This window comes from Lampris incognitus, chromosome 4, assembly GCF_029633865.1.
Source record: "Lampris incognitus isolate fLamInc1 chromosome 4, fLamInc1.hap2, whole genome shotgun sequence".
Classification (NCBI taxonomy): domain Eukaryota; kingdom Metazoa; phylum Chordata; class Actinopteri; order Lampriformes; family Lampridae; genus Lampris; species Lampris incognitus.
Genome location: NC_079214.1, coordinates 2,389,985 through 2,408,393, shown reverse-complemented (window position 1 = coordinate 2,408,393; position 18,409 = coordinate 2,389,985). Strand labels below are relative to the sequence as shown.

General features: G+C 46.2%; 1 protein-coding gene across 1 annotated transcript in view; it reads left to right on the top strand.

The window, feature by feature from the left end:
• Positions 1–18,409, top strand: part of galnt18b (UDP-N-acetyl-alpha-D-galactosamine:polypeptide N-acetylgalactosaminyltransferase 18b) — a 127,825-nt gene that overhangs the window by 51,180 nt on the left and 58,236 nt on the right. Inside the window, exon 2 of the mRNA XM_056279079.1 lies at positions 15,596–15,791. Within this exon, the coding sequence (XP_056135054.1) occupies positions 15,596–15,791 (196 nt within the window). The remainder of the gene's footprint in view (positions 1–15,595; positions 15,792–18,409) is intronic.

Sequence of the window (18,409 nt, the reverse complement as noted above, 5' to 3'; positions counted from 1 at the left end):
AACTGTCTCAACCAGTTTCTGCATCAGACGGCCTCAGTATTCCATGTGTCGTGCTGTCTGGAGTGTACTGAGGACTATTCCTGATCAGCTCTGTCCCAGACCAGAAGACACAGAAGTGACTGGTAGATGATGTGACTGGTAGATGTGACTTATGCATGTGACTGGTACATGTGACTGGTAGATGATGTGACTGGTACATGATGTGACTGGTAGATGATGTGACTGGTACATGTGACTGGTAGATGATGTGACTGGTACATGTGACTGGTAGATGATGTGACTGGTACATGTGACTGGTAGATGATGTGACTTATGCATGTGACTGGTACATGTGACTGGTAGATGATGTGACTGGTACATGTGACTGGTAGATGATGTGACTGGTACATGTGACTGGTAGAGCATGCAGCAGCCCAGACTGACTGGTCCTGCTGCTCACACAGCAGCAGCCCAGACTGACTGGTCCTGCTGCTCATACAGCAGCAGCCCAGACTGACTGGTCCTGCTGCTCACACAGCAGCAGCCCAGCAGCAGCACACTCACTGCTGCACTACTACTGGGCTGAGAGACTGGCCGCCCTGTTCTCTCTCTCTCTCTCTCTCTCTCTCTCTGTCTCTCTCAATTCAACAGGGCTTTATTGGCATGACCATATTCAGTTACACAGTATTGCCAAAGCAAAAGGTGGTACAAAACAGTACCGTACAGTTTATAACATACAATGATAGAATTGTATTGTTAAAAACAAACAACCAATTCACTGTCCCTCAGATTGTGACATGCAACAATATAGTATTTGGCTGCTGTGCTGCCGCTTGTCTTCTGCTCTCCCAGTAGGATGGCTAGGTTGTCTTCTGCTCTCCCAGTTGGATGGCTAGTTTGTCTTCTCCTCTCCCAGTAGGATGGCTAGTGTGTCTTCTCCTCTCCCGGTAGGATGGCTAGTGTGTCTTCTCCTCTCCCGGTAGGATGGCTAGTTTGTCTTCTCCTCTCCCGGTAGGATGGCTAGTTTGTCTTCTCCTCTCCCAGTTGGATGGCTAGTGTGTCTTCTCCTCTCCCGGTAGGATGGCTAGTGTGTCTTCTCCTCTCCCGGTAGGATGGCTAGTGTGTCTTCTCCTCTCCCGGTAGGATGGCTAGTGTGTCTTCTCCTCTCCCGGTAGGATGGCTAGTTTGTCTTCTCCTCTCCCGGTAGGATGGCTAGTTTGTCTTCTCCTCTCCCAGTAGGATGGCTAGAATGTCTTCTCCTCTCCCAGTAGGATGGCTAGTATGTCTTCTCCTCTCCCAGTAGGATGGCTAGTATGTCTTCTCCTCTCCCAGTAGGATGGCTAGTATGTCTTCTCCTCTCCCAGTAGGATGGCTAGTTTGTCTTCTGCTCTCCCAGTAGGATGGCTAGTTTGTCTTCTGCTCTCCCAGTAGGATGGCTAGTTTGTCTTCTGCTCTCCCAGTAGGATGGCTAGTTTGTCTTCTGCTCTCCCAGTAGGATGGCTAGTTTGTCTTCTCCTCTCCCAGTAGGATGGCTAGTTTGTCTTCTCCTCTCCCAGTAGGATGGCTAGTTTGTCTTCTCCTCTTCCAGTAGGATGGCTAGTATGTCTTCTCCTCTCCCAGTAGGATGGCTAGTATGTCTTCTCCTCTCCCAGTAGGATGGCTAGTATGTCTTCTCCTCTCCCAGTAGGATGGCTAGTTTGTCTTCTGCTCTCCCAGTAGGATGGCTAGTTTGTCTTCTGCTCTCCCAGTAGGATGGCTAGTTTGTCTTCTGCTCTCCCAGTAGGATGGCTAGTTTGTCTTCTGCTCTCCCAGTAGGATGGCTAGTTTGTCTTCTCCTCTCCCAGTAGGATGGCTAGTTTGTCTTCTCCTCTCCCAGTAGGATGGCTAGTTTGTCTTCTCCTCTTCCAGTAGGATGGCTAGTATGTCTTCTCCTCTCCCAGTAGGATGGCTAGTATGTCTTCTCCTCTCCCAGTAGGATGGCTAGTATGTCTTCTCCTCTCCCAGTAGGATGGCTAGTATGTCTTCTCCTCTCCCAGTAGGATGGCTAGTTTGTCTTCTGCTCTCCCAGTAGGATGGCTAGTTTGTCTTCTGCTCTCCCAGTAGGATGGCTAGTTTGTCTTCTGCTCTCCCAGTAGGATGGCTAGTTTGTCTTCTGCTCTCCCAGTAGGATGGCTAGTTTGTCTTCTCCTCTCCCAGTAGGATGGCTAGTTTGTCTTCTCCTCTCCCAGTAGGATGGCTAGTTTGTCTTCTCCTCTCCCAGTAGGATGGCTAGTTTGTCTTCTCCTCTTCCAGTAGGATGGCTAGTTTGTCTTCTCCTCTCCCAGTAGGATGGCTAGTATGTCTTCTCCTCTCCTAGTAGGATGGCTAGTTTGTCTTCTGCTCTCCCAGTAGGATGGCTAGTTTGTCTTCTCCTCTCAGAGTAGGATGGCTAGTTTGCTGACGTCAGGAAGGCTTCTGAAGTTTGGGTGGATGTGTTCTGTGTTTGGGTAGTAATGATTTGTAATGTGGTTATACTTAGGACAGGTGGTGATGAAGTGCAGCTCTGTCTCCACCTCTCCCATGTCGCAGTGTGAGCACAGCCTCTCTTCTGCCAGCAGCCATGTTTGTCTGTGTCGGCCTTTTTCTACGGCCAGGCCGGGCTCACTGAATCTGTACTTCATCAAGGTGGTTGTCAGTTTGGTATCAGTCACTGTGTGCAGATATTCTGCCACAGTGTACTGTCTTTTTAGGGCCAGGTAGCATTGCATTTCATGTTGGTTTTTAGTTTGTGTGTCCTAATAAGTAATATAATTTAGTTTTTGTTGAGTTATAATTTGATGGATTCTGATGTTCTGGTGCTGAAGCTGTGAAGAGTTGGTGTTTGATAGTGAACTGAGCGTCAGGACCAGTTGAGTGAGGGGACTGGTTTTGCTCAACTCTTGGTATTGCAAGGCTTTGTAATGGTATGAGTGGGGGTCACTGTTTTTCAGATGTTGCCAGAATTTGATTGCCTTTTTCTGTATTTTGATCAGTCATGGATATTGGCCTAATTCTCTCGCTCTCACACTCACTCACACACCGAGGGAGTACTAAATTTTGCTTTGGGCAGTTTTTGGTGGTTTACTCCAGGTTCGGGTTCTTTGAAAAACAACAGGGTCCTCCAGGGAAATGGTATTTCAACCCAACTCTCAGCAGGCCACGTGTGACCTGACCTGCTGCGCCTTCTGATGATCATGTATTTGACTGGTGTGGTCACGGCTGTGATGAAAAACACCTTGGTCTCTTTTGTGGTCTCTGGAGATGTGTGGCATTGTTTCTCTGACATCTGACTTCTGCACAGCTGAAGGATAAAATGCCTTTAAAGGTGTCTGTTACTGAAGGATAGATCCCAGAATAAACCCTTACGAGATGCCGTGGCCGCCTTGAGTCCCGACCCGACCACTGCAGAGGAACTTGTCTCTGTAGGCCTAATTCATCACAAACTCAAGCAGCCTGCGGTAGGAGTGTGTGGTTTAGCCCCGGCAGCAAGCGGAGAGAGAGGGGGCGTGGGTCTGGTTAGTCATAAGCCTCAAGTGTGCCGCTCTAACAACCTGCCCGGGAGACACACTGACACAACAACCTGAGTGAACACAGCGGACTGACACCCTGTGTACACTTGGTTTTAAAACGCGTTTTGGGTGATCGGATCACAAGTGGTCAGCGAGACACATTGCCGTTTACACCTGTGTCTGTCCAAATGCGTCCTGCTGACCACTCGTCATCAGATTTCGTTATTCCGAAGAAGAAGAAGACGATTTCGTTACTGTTACGTCACTTCCGCTACAAGGTCAAAGGGCCCCAGTCAAGCGCCAGATTTGCCGACTAGCTGTGAAAACAACAGCTAATGTTTGAAGACGTTTTAAGCAGTAATATTCATGTACGGACTGGTGCAGCTGTTGAGACTGACAGGACCGGTTCCTCTGCCAAAATAGAGACGAGGCATCTGGTTTCACCTGTACTCCAACCACAAGGTTGGCGCGCTGTTACCAAAACAACCGCTACATCCTGCACTGGTGACGTATTTCCTGTTACGTCCTGTCGGGGACGCACCAGGACGCATTAGCGTTTACACTACAAAAGACATGTGGTCAAATGCGTCCCAGACCAAGTGGCTTGAGTAACCGGTTCCCAAAACGTTTTGGTGGTCGTTTACACGTGTGTTTAGCGCCGTCCACTTGTGACCCGATCGCAGGAAACGCATTTTAAAACCAAGTGTACACGGGGTGAGAGAGACAAACGGAGAGAAAACAGAAAGCGAAGGCTCCTACGATGCTGAGCACCGGCCTGTGCAGCATGCGAGTACAATATTTACAAGTCTTTACTTGTAAATAAAAGAAGCGCTGTGTTTTCGCTAACCCGTGTCCGTCCTCCATCTCTGAACCCTCCCTATGGACTAGTCTTGCCACAGTGGTTTCCATGTGGGTGAAGAGAGACGGATCAGCAAGAATCTCCGCTGGGGTGAGCCTTCCACCAAATCACTGACCCGCAGGAGAGCCAGGCCCGTATGTAGCACCAGCAAATGCAAGCCCTGCAGGAGCTGGCTGCTCAGCAGGCAGAAAATCGGGCCCTCCTCTTCGAGACCATGACATCGGGGTGTGGGTGATGGAAAAGGAATGGGCTGTGCACGTATTTCCGCTGCTCACCAGGAAGGCGCAGGCTGCCACACACAGCCTACTGGCATCCTCCTAGGGGGACTACCATGCAATCAGTTGAGCTGTCCTGGACCAGCTGGGGCTCATACCAGGAGGACATCAGCGCCACTTCAGGATGCTCGCCCTGAAAAATACCAGCCGGTCCTTCATTCTCGTACAGCAGCTCCTCGATGCGGCAAGACGGTAGCTGCGAATAGGCCCAGAATACATCAATGACATCATCCAGAATCATATCCAGGCTGCATACTTCTAAGGATGGGCAGCTTGAGCAGCCCTCCAGAGTAGCGCCTTTGGAGCCACAACCATGAGCTCTGTCTTATTGCTAGTTGGCTTGAGTAGATTTGATGACATCCAGATTTTTATTTGGCGCAGGCAGTTGACAAGGGATTGTGAGGGGAGCTGAGTGGATGGTAGGCCCCGTCCATGGGTTGGTGGGACAGTCCCTTCTGCAGTGGCAAGCTTGGTAACAGCCCCAGCTTATTTCCTCGTTGAGTTGTCCACCAGATGGTTGCAGGCCTTGATTGGTGTTCCTCGGTGGCTGTCTAGGTGGAGCTCTCGGCCCCTCTCACTGAGGTATGCCTCCTCCTGCTGTCTGTCTTCCCCATCCCATTGGTGGTTGTTAACCACCTCCTGCTTGATTGACATATACGTGTGGTACCTGTGAGGGTGCTGCAGCTGATGGGACCACGACAACTGAGCTGGCTGGAATTGGTGACTGACGCACCCATGGTGCTGCAGCCACTGGAATCACAAGGACCAGTTCAGCCGGGGTCTGTACCTGCTGTTCAGACATGACCACTGGGCCTTGCACCTTTCCTTTGTCTTTTTTTGCTTGGACATTTCTCCCAGCTGTAGTTGGGTGAGCTTACTGGCCAGTTGTTTACTTTGTTCATCCGCCTTTCTTTTCTCCATTCTGTACTGTTCAACATGATGCACTATATACTCAGAGAACATTGGCCATTCCATCTTCATTGGTCCCACAACTCCATCTAGGCATCTCTGGACTGGTTCTGACATACTCTTTTTTTACCATCAATTTGAACAAGTTCTGTTGTATTTGCGTTCGATGAGCTTCCTGTTTCTTCCTTTCATCTGCATTGGAAGTTACGCAGGAACCTCTGCACGCACTCCTCGTCTTTCAGCACCTCTCCCTCCAGTTTTGAAGGATCCATCATTGTTCATGTGGGGACAAACGATGAAGCACAGCAGTCTTAATTAACCAAAAAGGATTTTATTGACCTTGATTTTGTTGACCTTTTCAGCTTTTTTAAGTACTTGTTAAGTACTCATCTGTTTTTATTTCAGGTCCTATTCCGTCACTGGCCTGTGGAGCAGGGCATTTCAGCAGAATCCTCAGCCTGCACATGTGGCTCATCTCCACCTTGCAGAGCTCACATATTGGTTTTATTGACATTTTAATCTATTTTGGGATTGTCTCTCCCTCTTCAGAACTGACGGAGTCCACCCAAACAGGCTGGGTAGGCGGATGCTAGCGGCCAACCTGCAGCACGCCGTGAAGTCCTCTCCACGTGACCGACTGTTTACATCCCACACTTCCCTCCCGAAGCCTCCCTTCCACCTGTGGTGGAAACCGACGGTCGACGGTACTGTTCCACCCACTGGCTCCTTCCGCTGGCCTCATCTGTCATTGACCCTCTCACCGGGAGTTTTCCCCATACAGACTATGATTAGGCACCGTGCCTCTCGTCCACACGAAGTGTCTCGTAGTACAAACATCAACAAGCGAATATCTGGAGAAAATATCTGCAATTAACATCCGATTTGCTGTACTCCCATAGGTTTTAACTCTGCTTTGACTTTGACGCCAAACAATTTTGGCCTCTTGAATGTGAGCTCTCTTGGTTTGTCAGTGTTAGATCCATTTCTGTAAAGTCATTTAATATGCATATTGGTTATTTTGCGTTACACCTTGGATATAATTTCATATTTAGTGACCATGTTTAAATGGGAGAAGGGAAATCTTTATATGTTAGCCTATCACTCCCTCCAGGAAATATACGACACCGTGGTTCTTCTGTTTCTGATGGATTTATTCATCTTAATTGTACTTCATTCAACATCACCGTCATCAAATCCACCGTCAAACTGTTCAAATACATGACAATGTACAGAATAAGCATGCCTTCATATCACACACAAACTGTAGAAACCTAACTATAAATACGTGCGACGAACCATAAAACAGGCAAATAAACACACCTCGCTGGCTGCACACAACCAAGAGGGAATGAATCCACTTGAACAAACGTAGAATCTTCAAACGGGCAAAGCAATATCACTTTGAAGCGGAGTATAAACACTTCTGCTGCTTCACATTTCCTCTTGGAGGAAATTGCAACAGTTAAATGGGTCCCTGTATAACATAGAACGTAAATGTACTTCCTGCGTAGTTTTAATACAAAACTAATCAATATTCATGAAAATAAACTATATTCATGAAAATAAACAGTGTTTTGGTTAAATTGATCCTTCCCTTCAGCGGCTAGATGTTTAAGACCAAACTTGGCACAGCTGGGCAAGGAGGCTGCCCCAAACAGATGGATGTTCATCCAAAAAATGGATGGCAGAGACCCTAGATCACCGTTCTGCCACCATAAGAACCTCAGGTAGTCTTGGTCTTCAGGCCTTACATGGAAATGATGGAACATTTGTTCCACATCACACAAAATAACAATTGGACCCTTGTGAAACCTGCAAAGAACTCCCACCAAGGTGTTTGTGAGCTCTGGCCTAGGGAAAAGGTGGTCGTTCAAAGATGTGTCTTGGAACCTTACTGGGCAATCAAAGAAAACACGCATCTTCCCAGGTTTTTGAGAGTGGTATACCCTGTAGTGGGGAGTATACCAGACTGGTTGATTGTTGTTCTTCTGGGACCCTCTCTGTGTTACCACAAGTGATAATGTCTTTCATGAAGTTCACACAGTCTGAGCAGTATTTCTGGTCTCTCTTGAGCTTTCGTTCCAAGCACATTGGATGTTGAACAGCACATGGCTTATTACTGGGTAGATTTGGTCTGTCTTGTTTGAAAGGTAAGGACATTTCATAATGACCATCTTGTTTGGGTTTGATTCCATCTTTCAGCTTAGTCAAGAAGTGGAGATCAACATCGTGAACTTTACTTTTGAGCTTGACTGTTGGTTTGGGTTCAGATGTCACTTGCCTTACAAAGATGCGACGACTTATTCCAATTGCATCAATGTAGTGCTCGCATGGGTCACCCTATCTCACTGTGCTCCAACCTAGATCAGTTTTCTGTGCCAGGGGTTGGTTTTCCTCCCCCATACAACTTCTCTGGGCATTAGAGCTTGTGGGCAATTGTACCCAATCAGCAGACCAATTTCACATTCCTTTTGCGGAGCAATGTATTCTGCAAGATGATCCAAATGAGGCCATGCCTTGGCGGTCTCCAGAGTCGGGATGTGTGTCTGATTAGCAGGGATGAATTCACGAGTGTAAGCTTTTGGCACTGTGATCTTCTTAGAGGAGAATAGCCCTCTTATTTGTAGGCCTTTAAATCTTTTACAGGGTACAATTGTCGTTTTTAATGACATTGTAGATAGTTTCAGCTTCACTTGTTCTGTGCTCATATCTAGAACATCTGCCACTTCCTCAAGAATGAATGAAGTGTCACTTTGTGTATCTAGCAGAGCATAGATGAGAACTTCATTGCTTGAATCACTTGGTGTGGATACATACATAGATGGGTATTATTGCTGAAGTCTGGGTACTATTGCCATCTTGCATTACTCTGTCGGATGGGGTTTCCTTTGTGTGACATCTTGTAGTTGTGGTGACTGTAGCTTTCTTTCCTTACTGTTATTTATTTCCTTAGATTGTTCTCTCTTTGGTTCTTGTTTTTGTTTGGCGCGATCTTCCTGTAGACATGTGGGGGGACATTTTGAGCAGGTGTAACAGACCATCCGGTTACTGCAGTTCTTGAACTGATGGCCAGGACTCAAACAACCGAAGCACAGTCTCTCACTCAGAATAAATTTGACTTGGTCAGCGACTGGCATTTCAATGAATTTGCGACACTTATGTAAGCTGTGCCCTATTTTCTTACAAACCATACATGTAACTATGTTCCTTTCATTGGTGTTGGTTGTGAAGATCTTGGGACCTACAGTTCGGTTCTTGGAGGCCTTTACATTTTGTTTCTTGATCTTTGCTTTATCATGTTCACTTTGCTGTAATGCATGGTAAGATGTTCTTGGGTTGCAAGCGATACTGGCTTCAGTTGTCAGGAATGTTACAAAATAATTGAAGCTTGGGAACTTTCTGTGTCCCAGCTGGTATTGTGTGGCCCTTCAGTTCCATCTGGTACTTAACCAGTTGGGTAGTTTGGCAGTAAGTTTTTGATTCTCAATTCCATTATTAAGAACATGTACTCTCATTGTGAGCAATGGCAGATTCACAACTGTGTAAAAAGTCCACAAATTTTCTCAACTCAGCACTCTCCCTTGAGCCAATTTTTGACCAGGCATGTAATTCATCTCGGAAGGCTTTGGCAATTACAAAACGCTTGTCATATCGTTCACTGAGCAGGTCCCATGCCACGGAATATGAATGTTCTGAATCAATCAGAAAATAACCTTCTAAGGCCTCTTTAGCTGCTCCTCCAACATATTTCTGAAGGACGATTTTATCTAGTTGAAATGTGAAGAGAGTGACATATTGAGTGTGTTGTCTGATGTGGATTCAGACTCAGGGGAGCAGTTAGATGGTGCCAAAGCAGATTCAGAGAATGTGTCTTCTGAGCCAGATGCCTCAATGACCGGCTGTCTAATGGTCCAGGATAGACAACAGTCTAATTGCTCTGGTCACCCTCAGGTCGCACTCAGGACCAGAAAGGGCAGGATTGTCAAGCCAGTTAATTATCTAATACAAACAATGAGCTTTCAAAAACTTTTTAGATTTTTGATGCATAGATGAATACATTTCAAGAGTGGATACCTTTAGTCTTGTGTTTAAGGTCTTATTCCTAAAGCCTGTTGCTTGACTTATCACCTCCCAGTGTCGTACACGTGACCACACTTTCAAACAGACCATGCCTTGACACCTATTAGCACAGTTTGACCAGTTATGAGGAACTGTGTTGTTAAAGTGTAAAAGGCACTTTATAGAGTTGGTCGAAGGAGGGGTGATGAAGGCTGCACTTTTCCTCCACTAGTTCTTTCTTCTTTAATTTGTATAGCCCAGTATCACAAATTACACATTTGCCTCAAGGGGCTTCACAGCAGCACAACATCCTGTCCTTAGACCCTCGCATCGGATAAGGAACGACTCCCTAACAAAACCCATATGGGTTTCTGTGGGAACAGCTTATAAGCTAACTGCTAACGTCGGAAGAGGGATCTGCGTTCTGGTAACACTTCTGGCACTTGTCTGCGTTTGAAAGGGACATGGTGATGTAGTGTTTCCTTTTGAGTTTTGTTTGTTTTGCATATTTAGCTGAATTCAATGGGGGAGAGCGTAACGGAGATAAGAATTACATGTTGTAAACTTGTTGAAGTTCGGCAAAATATGTTAAATTATTGTTCTTTATAAACTGAGTTTCTCTTGTGTTCCCCATATTAAAACCTGGAATCTTTCCTTTAGCGCCTCCTACTGGTGACGGTTGTGGCCAAGTGCATTACGTAGTAACATCTCGGTCCCTTCTTCACATGACAGCGACACAGTTGGGCTGGAGTTGAGCTGACACTATGTGACCACAACATCTATTTGTTCATTTTGATTTTGCCAGAGTTGTGCCAGAAATAAATGGGCCTGCAGCAGCGATGCTGAAATCCGAAGACTGGTGTGGTTTCTACAAAGTATAGCCAGAACAAGGGGGTTACACTTACAGGAAGAGTGGTAGCCACACACTACAAATACCCACTATTGTTCTCTCTCTTTCTGCCTCTAGTCTTACTGCCTGTAATGCATCAACACGAGATGAATCAATCCTCGAATTCTGCAATACAAACAATAAACCAACACACAATCATCACATTAACCACCCACATTGTGAGGTTCATGATTTGCACATAAATTCATACGAGCACCCATGCATACATTACATCAGAATCTTTCCCTTAACAAATTTCGACTCTTTGAAGAGAGGCTCGGAACTGCTTTGGCCCGGGCGGATACACACTGCTCTTGGATGCAACCAATTCACGCAGATTTCTTAAAACGGCTTTGCTTACCTTGTTTTGTGGCCACTGTTGAGCCGAGGCAGCAGCTCCATCCAAGTCTCCAGCTTCCTTGAGCCCCTGCTGGCTGGCTCGCCAATTTTAATGTGGGAGAACTTCTTCTCTACACAATAATCAGTTTCAATCATTCAGCATCCAATACCGTCAAGTCTCTCATGTAAACAGCTTTATTGCATTAGCACAAATCAAGTGCAACAAACTAAGCTGGTCCCATGAGCAACTGAAGCATCTTGTTCTTCTGGATTAATGGCGAATTGCAACCAGATGGAGCATTATCGTCACCTACTATTGCATTAAAGACTCCTTAATTTATATCCTCTCCACCAGTCCAGTATCCCCGAGAAAGGTGAAGATACATCCAGTGACATCATTTCCAGCGTTCCCCACGAGGTCCATGTACACAATTCCTTTTTTCTTCCAACATAACTTTCAGTCTCTCTCTCTCTTGCATATGTTGGGCAAATAAAAAATACATGTTCCACTGTCTCTGGTTGGTGGCAGACATCACAGTTCCCAGTGTGATGTTTCCCGATGAGTTGCAATGAAGAATTTAGTCTAGTATGCCCGGATCTCCTATTACTCCTATTTCCTGTTGGATCTGGTACAGGTGTTGTCCCATAATTCCTGCCATTGTGCCTTGAGTTTGTGTCTAATGAATGGTTTTGTTTCCGCTTTACTGATTGGTACTGACAGTTCTACATGACTCGCTGTTAAACCGGGTGTGGCCAGTTGATCCACTGTTTCATTTCCCCTCATGCCTACATGAGCTGGTATCCACAAAAACTGGACATCTATTCCCACCTAGCAGTCCTGTATAATGACTGTAATATTTCACACACAATGTCTTGTCGACAGTTTGAAGATGTATTTTTTAAACTAATCAAAGCTGCGCTGGAGTCTGAACAAATTAAAACTCGCAGTGGTTGTATTTCTTCTACCCACTGAAGAGCTAATGAGATAGCCATCATTTCCACAGTACACACTGCTAAGTGATCACTCGCTTTGTCACTCTGACCTTTAACTCAGGAACATACAACACACAACCGGTTTTTCCATTCTCTGGATTTTTGGATCTGTCAGTAAATACTATATGTATATATTGTCCACATCTTTCACGTATAACAGTGTTCACATAAGCCTGCACATTGGTTGTATTTCTTTTGAGTGTAAATGATCCGGTATAGAGAAATCTACTGCTGGTTGAGGTAGTACCCATTGTGGAACAGCTGATATGAAAACAGTTTGACTAATATTCCAGTCTTTGATTCTGAATTCCTTACATATATCTGAGATACCAACACAAAAACACTTTAAGTTTGTTCCTCATATGTAAAATCTGTTTTCTAGGATGTGAGTCTTTATGTTCCTGCAGAGTTGCCCAGTAATTAGCCATTAACGGTCTCCTCCTTAAATAAAGAGGCATTTCTCCAACGTCTACCTGAAGTGCTGACAATGGTGTAGACTTGAGTGCTCCACAACACAACCTACATGCTTGAGCCTGGATTCTGTCCAGCCTTTTTAAAGAAGTACATGCAGCTGAACCAAACACAATACAACCAGAATCTAGGACTGATCTAATTAAAGCTGCATAAATGCTCCTTAAAACAACTGTGTCAGCCCCCCACATAGTGCCTGCCGAGCATCTCATAACGGTCAAAACTTTTTTACATTTATTTCTATTTTATCAATGTGATTTTTCCATGTGACCTTCTTGTCCACCCATATTCCAAGGAATTTAAATGCTTTCATTTTCCTTAATCCTTGGCCATAGAGTTTTAAACTAACATCTCCTACCCATTTCCTTGTAAAGAAAAAATGCAGTTTCTGCTTTTTATGTTGTCAACTTAAACACCCATGCCAGAGACCAGTTTTAAACTTCTATAATTGCCTCCTGAACTTTTCCCATAACATATTTTATATTCCTACCCCTTTTCCAAAGTGCTCCATCATCTGCAAAAAGCGACTTGCCAAAATCTGGACCTGCCTGCTTATATAGTACATAATTTATCATAATGGAGAACAGAAGAGGACTGATCACACTACCCTGAGGGGTTCCATTCTCAACTACATATCTCTCTGAGAATGAGTTCCCGGCACAAACTCGAAAAGTCCCTAATCCAATCATATGCTTTACCTCCAGCACCCATAATGTCCAGTTTTATTAAGAGTCCTTCCTTCCACGTCATGTCATAAGCCTTTTTACACATCAAGGAAAACAGATACAACACACTCTTTCTTTACTTGAGCTTTCTTGATGTCAGACTCCAGGCATAACAATGGATCTAAAGTACTACGCCCTCTTCTGAGCCCACTCTGACATGAAGTGAGTAACTCATTCTTTTCTATGTAATACGGCAACCTTTCTGTAACCATTCTTTCTACTATCTGCGTACGTGCGATGCCAAAGCTATAGGCCTACAACTAACTGGAGTGGTAGGGTCTTTCAACGACAGCCTTTTTCCACACTATTGGAAGCTTGCCTTCCTCCCAGATCTTCTTGCACAGCTCCAACAGCCTTCCTGATGCAAAATCACTTAATTTAGATAACATTATATAACATACGTACACGATCTTTTCTAGGGGCAGTCATTTTACACTTATTTAGCACCTTCTCAACTCATGAATGAGAAGGTGCATCTGAAATACTCAGAGATACATTTCTTTTCTCATATACATTGAGGTGTTCATCTAACACTTGCTGCCTCTTGGTCTTACCTTCTTCTGTTAAGCTATCTGAACTATGGACTTTAACGAAGTTCTTGGCTAACATTTCTGCCTTTTCCATATTGTCAAAAGAAAGTTCCACTCCATTTTGTAACACTGGTAAATTCCTTTCCTGTCTGGCTCCCCTCATCCTTTTAATCATTCCCTATACTTGATCTAATGATGTTGTCCTCCCAGTATTTAACAGAATCCTCTCCAACGCAACCTTTTTGCTCTTTTGACAGTTTTTCTTACCAATGCTTGAGCTTTTTTATAATCTAATAAATTCTGTAAGGAATGCATCTTTTTAACTCTCTAAACGACCTGTTTGTATCTCAAATTACTTCAGAGCATTCTTCATTCCACCATGGTACCATCCTAACACATTTATTAGGCCTACCAATTTTTTCCCCAGTCGCTTAAGTTGCCCCTTTAATTATAGCTGAAGTAATATGTTCATTTATTTCATCAATATTTCCTAACGTATCGATCTCACCAATCTCTGAATCAGAAATATTAGTAAATGATTCCTAATGTGCCTTACTAAAATTCCATCTCATGACACCATCTAGCTTGTGAAAGCACGCTCTTTTGTGCTGCAGCTTTGGCTTCTCCCTATGTGCAGCGTAACCTCAGGCCACACCTTCTGTCAGGATATCATTCCACTGTACTGCCATCTAGTGACCGTGGTGGTTAGGTCTCTCGTGTCAAATCACTGCACAACACATTTTCTCAAACGTTTTGCTACCTGGAAAAAACAAACAAAAAAACGAGAGATGATGACAGACAATGTCAAGCTGAACACAAAAATAGTTTCAGATGTGCTGCATCACGTAGGGGTTTGGAGAAACATGAAAGCAACTGGTATTGAATGTGACACATTTCATCTCATAATGGTGCTGACACATGGTGTTAGTTCAACTGAGCTTAAACTGTTCTGCAGATGGTGTTGGTTTGTACTCAGCATCTGGTGCCACTCGTGTCAGTGTCCAACAACAGTCGGCCAGCATCGATGGATTCCAGTTGCCCTGATACCCCTTCCCCATGGTCCAATGTCCTGGTGAAGCCTTTCACCCTGTTCCTCACTGACTGCACCAAGACCAGCAGGGAAGAAGTCCAAGTGTGATGCAGAACATGAATTTTCAGTGACGTGTTGCACGTCATGGTGTTGTGTGCTATAAGCATGTTGTCCAGCAGCTCAGTGTAGTTTGCTGCTCCGTAGCTGCCAAGAGAATTCTCAACACCATCCTTAAATGCCTCCCATGCTATTTCCTCTGCCCCGCCAGCAGATCTTCTTCCTCCCGGTCACTGATGATCTGTCTGATGTGGGACCAACAAAAATGCCTTCCTTCATCTTGGCATCCGTTATTGTTGGAAACATCTGTCTCAGATAGTGAAATCCACCACCTTCTTTGTTCACTGCTTTCACACTGCCCTGGAACCAAATGCTTACAGAGCGGCCAGTTCTTTTAATGTGATGTGACTCTAGCACGTTGCAGTCGTCTTCGACTGTTCTGACATAAAGGAAACATGAGTCCGTGTAGAATCCTCACAGGACCAGCACTGACAGTATCAGAATACCTTCCATGTGTGGTTGGTGGTCACTGCAGTGTGAACGTAAGATTTGCTTACAAAAATTAAGGCTCTCAATCAGGAGATATTGGTTACCATATAACCTTGCAAACTGTATTGCCTGCACTGCTCAAAATAAGAACAAAAGCAGACTCCCTGCAACATCTAAACCATGCACACACACACGCACACATGCACACCACACACACACACACACACACACACACACACAGTGGTGAACTGTGACTCAATACAATTATCAGGCCACTGCACATCATCCCTACAGGAAGCCCGCTCGCTAGCTGTCATTGTTCATCCCTTGTTATGTCACAACGAAAAGACATTTATCAAAAAGATCTTAAAAGAAAACTAATTTCACCACATGACGTGATATAATACGACATCTGAATGTGGATGTTCATATATTCATGCCATGTCTTCTCTCATTGCTCTCAGAGACTCCGGGGAAGGATGAAGAAGATGAGGGGGACTCGTCATTCTCTGACTCCTCACTGTTTGCTCACTGGGGCCAGGACATGACTCCAGAGAACCGGAGGGTGGCCCTGAAGATGTTCCAGTACTATGGCTATAACAGCTACCTCAGTGACCGTCTGTCATTGGACCGGGCCTTACCAGACCTTAGGCCTGATGGGTAAGAGCGCTGTCAGCATACAACCAAGTCACTGCTCAAACATCATTTAACATGGGGCGTCTGGGTAGCGTTAGTGGTCTATTCCGGTGCCTACCAACACAGGGATCCCAGCTCGAATCCCGGTGTTACCTCCGGCTTGGTCAGGCGTCCCTACACACACAATTAGCCGTGTCTGCAGGTGGGAAGTCGGATGTGGTTATGTGTCCTGGTCGCTGCACTAGTGCCTCCTCTGGTCAGTCGTGGCGCCTGTTCGGTGGGGAGGTGGAACTGGGAGGAATAGCGTGATCCTCTCATGCACTAGGTCCCCCCGGTGAAACTCCGCACTGTCAAGTGAAAAGAAGCGGCTGGCAACTCCACGTGTATCGGAGGAGGCATGTGGTAGTCTGCAGCCCTCCCCGGACCGGCAGAGGGGGTGGAGCAGTGACCGGGATGGCTCGGGAAGAGTGGGGTAATTGGCCAAGTACAATTGGAGAAAAAAAATGGGGGGGGGGGACCCATCATTTAACAATAGAAGTAAATCTCTATATAATTATATAGTAGTTGGCTTCTTCACCAACACTTCCCCACCCAGTTTGTTTTGGGGGTCTACTGTCAGATTTTGTTCAGCTTTTATATTTATATCATATTTTTTCGGGCCCAGCCCGAAAAATCAACATGGAGCCGCCACCCTATGGTTCCTACCAGCTGAGGGGATGAGCATTGGGGTAGGGTGCAATGCAGGCCGGGCGGCAGGCAAAGGCAGGGACCAGGGCGTGCCAACTTCCAGCACCACAGATTGGTCCTTGGGAAGTGGAATGTCACCTCTCTGGCAGGGAAGAGCCTGGGCTGCTGCGGGAGGTGGAGCAGTACCAACTAGATATAGTTGGGCTCACCTCCACACATAGCATGGGCTCTGGTACCAAATTCTTAGAGAGGGGCTGGACTCATTACTTTTCCGGAGTTGACCAAGGTGACAGGCGCCGGGTGGTGTGGGGATACTCACAAGTCCCTGGTTGAGCGCTGCCATGTTGGAGTTCTCCCCAGGGAATGAGAGGGTCGCCTCTATATGACTGTGAGTCGCTGGGGGGAAGCTCTGACTGTTGTGTGTGCTTATGCACCGAATAGCACTTTGGAGTATCCGGCCTTCTTGGAGTCTTTGGATGGTGTCCTGGATAAGATTTCGCCTGGAGACTCTATAGTTCTGCTTGGGAACTTCAACACTCACATGGGCAATGATGGAGATACCTGGAGGGGCATGATTGGGAGGATCAGCCTCCCTGTTCAGAACCCAAGCGGTGCCTTGTTATTGGACTTCCGTGTGAGACATGGCTTAGCCATAACAAACACCATGTTCGAACATAAAGTAGTTCATAAGTGTACTTGGTACCAGAACACCTTAGGCTGAATATTGATGATGGACTTTGTGGTCGTATCATCATATCTGCGGCCATATATTTTGGACACTCATGTGAAGAGAGGAGCAGAGCTGTCAGCTGATCACCACCTGGTGGTGAGTTGGATCAGATGGCAGGGAAGGCTGCCAGAAAGACCTGGCAAACCCAAAAGTGCAGTGAAGGTGAATTGGGAACGTCTAGTGGAGGCCCCTGTCCGTGATGTCTTCAACTTCCATCTCCGGGAGAAGTTCTCGTGTATCCCAAGGGAGGCTGGGGACATGCAGTCTGAGTGGGCCATGTTCAAAACCTCTATTGCAGATACAGCAGGCAGGAGCTGTGGTCATAAGGTCATCGGTGCTTGTCGAGGTGGCAACCTAAGAACCCGCTGGTGGACACCAGCGGTGAGGGAAGCCATCAGGCTGAAGAAGGAGGCCTTTTGGGCTTGGTTGGCCCAGGGTCTCCTGAAGCAGCACACAGGTACCGGGAGGCCGGAAGGGCTGTGGCTTCGGCGGTCACAGAAGCAAAAACTCGAGTGTGGGAGGAGATCGACGAGGCTATGTAGAAGGACTTTCGGTTGGCCTCAAGGAAATTCTGGCAAAGCATCCAGTGACTCAGGAAGGGGAAGCAGGGCTTGACTCAGGCTGTGTTCAGCCGGAGAGGGGAACTGCTGACCCGGACTGAGAATGTTGTCGAGCGGTGAAAAGAACACTTTGATGAGCTCCTGAACCTGGCTAACACGTCCTCAGTTGAGGAGTTAGAGTCTGAAGACTCAAGGGAACCCCATCCATATCCCTGGCAGAGGTCTCTGAAGTAGTTAAGAAGCTGCTTGGTGGCAAGGCGCCGGGTGTGGATGAGATTCACCCTGAGATGCTGAAGGCTCTGGACATTGTTGGGTTGTCTTGGTTGACACGCCTCTTCAGTGTCGCGTGGAGGTCGGGGACAGTACCTGCGGAGTGGTAGACTGGGGTGGAGGTTTCCATATTTAAAAAAAGAGGACCAGCGGGTGTGCTCCAATTACCGGGGCAGCACACTGCTCAGCCTCACTGGGAAAGTCTGCTCTAGCATGGTGGAACAGAGGCTCCGACTGTCGAATCTCAGATCCAGGAGGAACAATGCTGATTCCGTTCTGGCCGTGGAACAATGGACCAACTCTTTACCCTTGCGGAAGTGCTGAGGGGGGCATGGGAGTTTGGCCAGCCAGTCTACATGTGTTTGGTGGACTTGGAGAAGGCTTATGAACTTGTA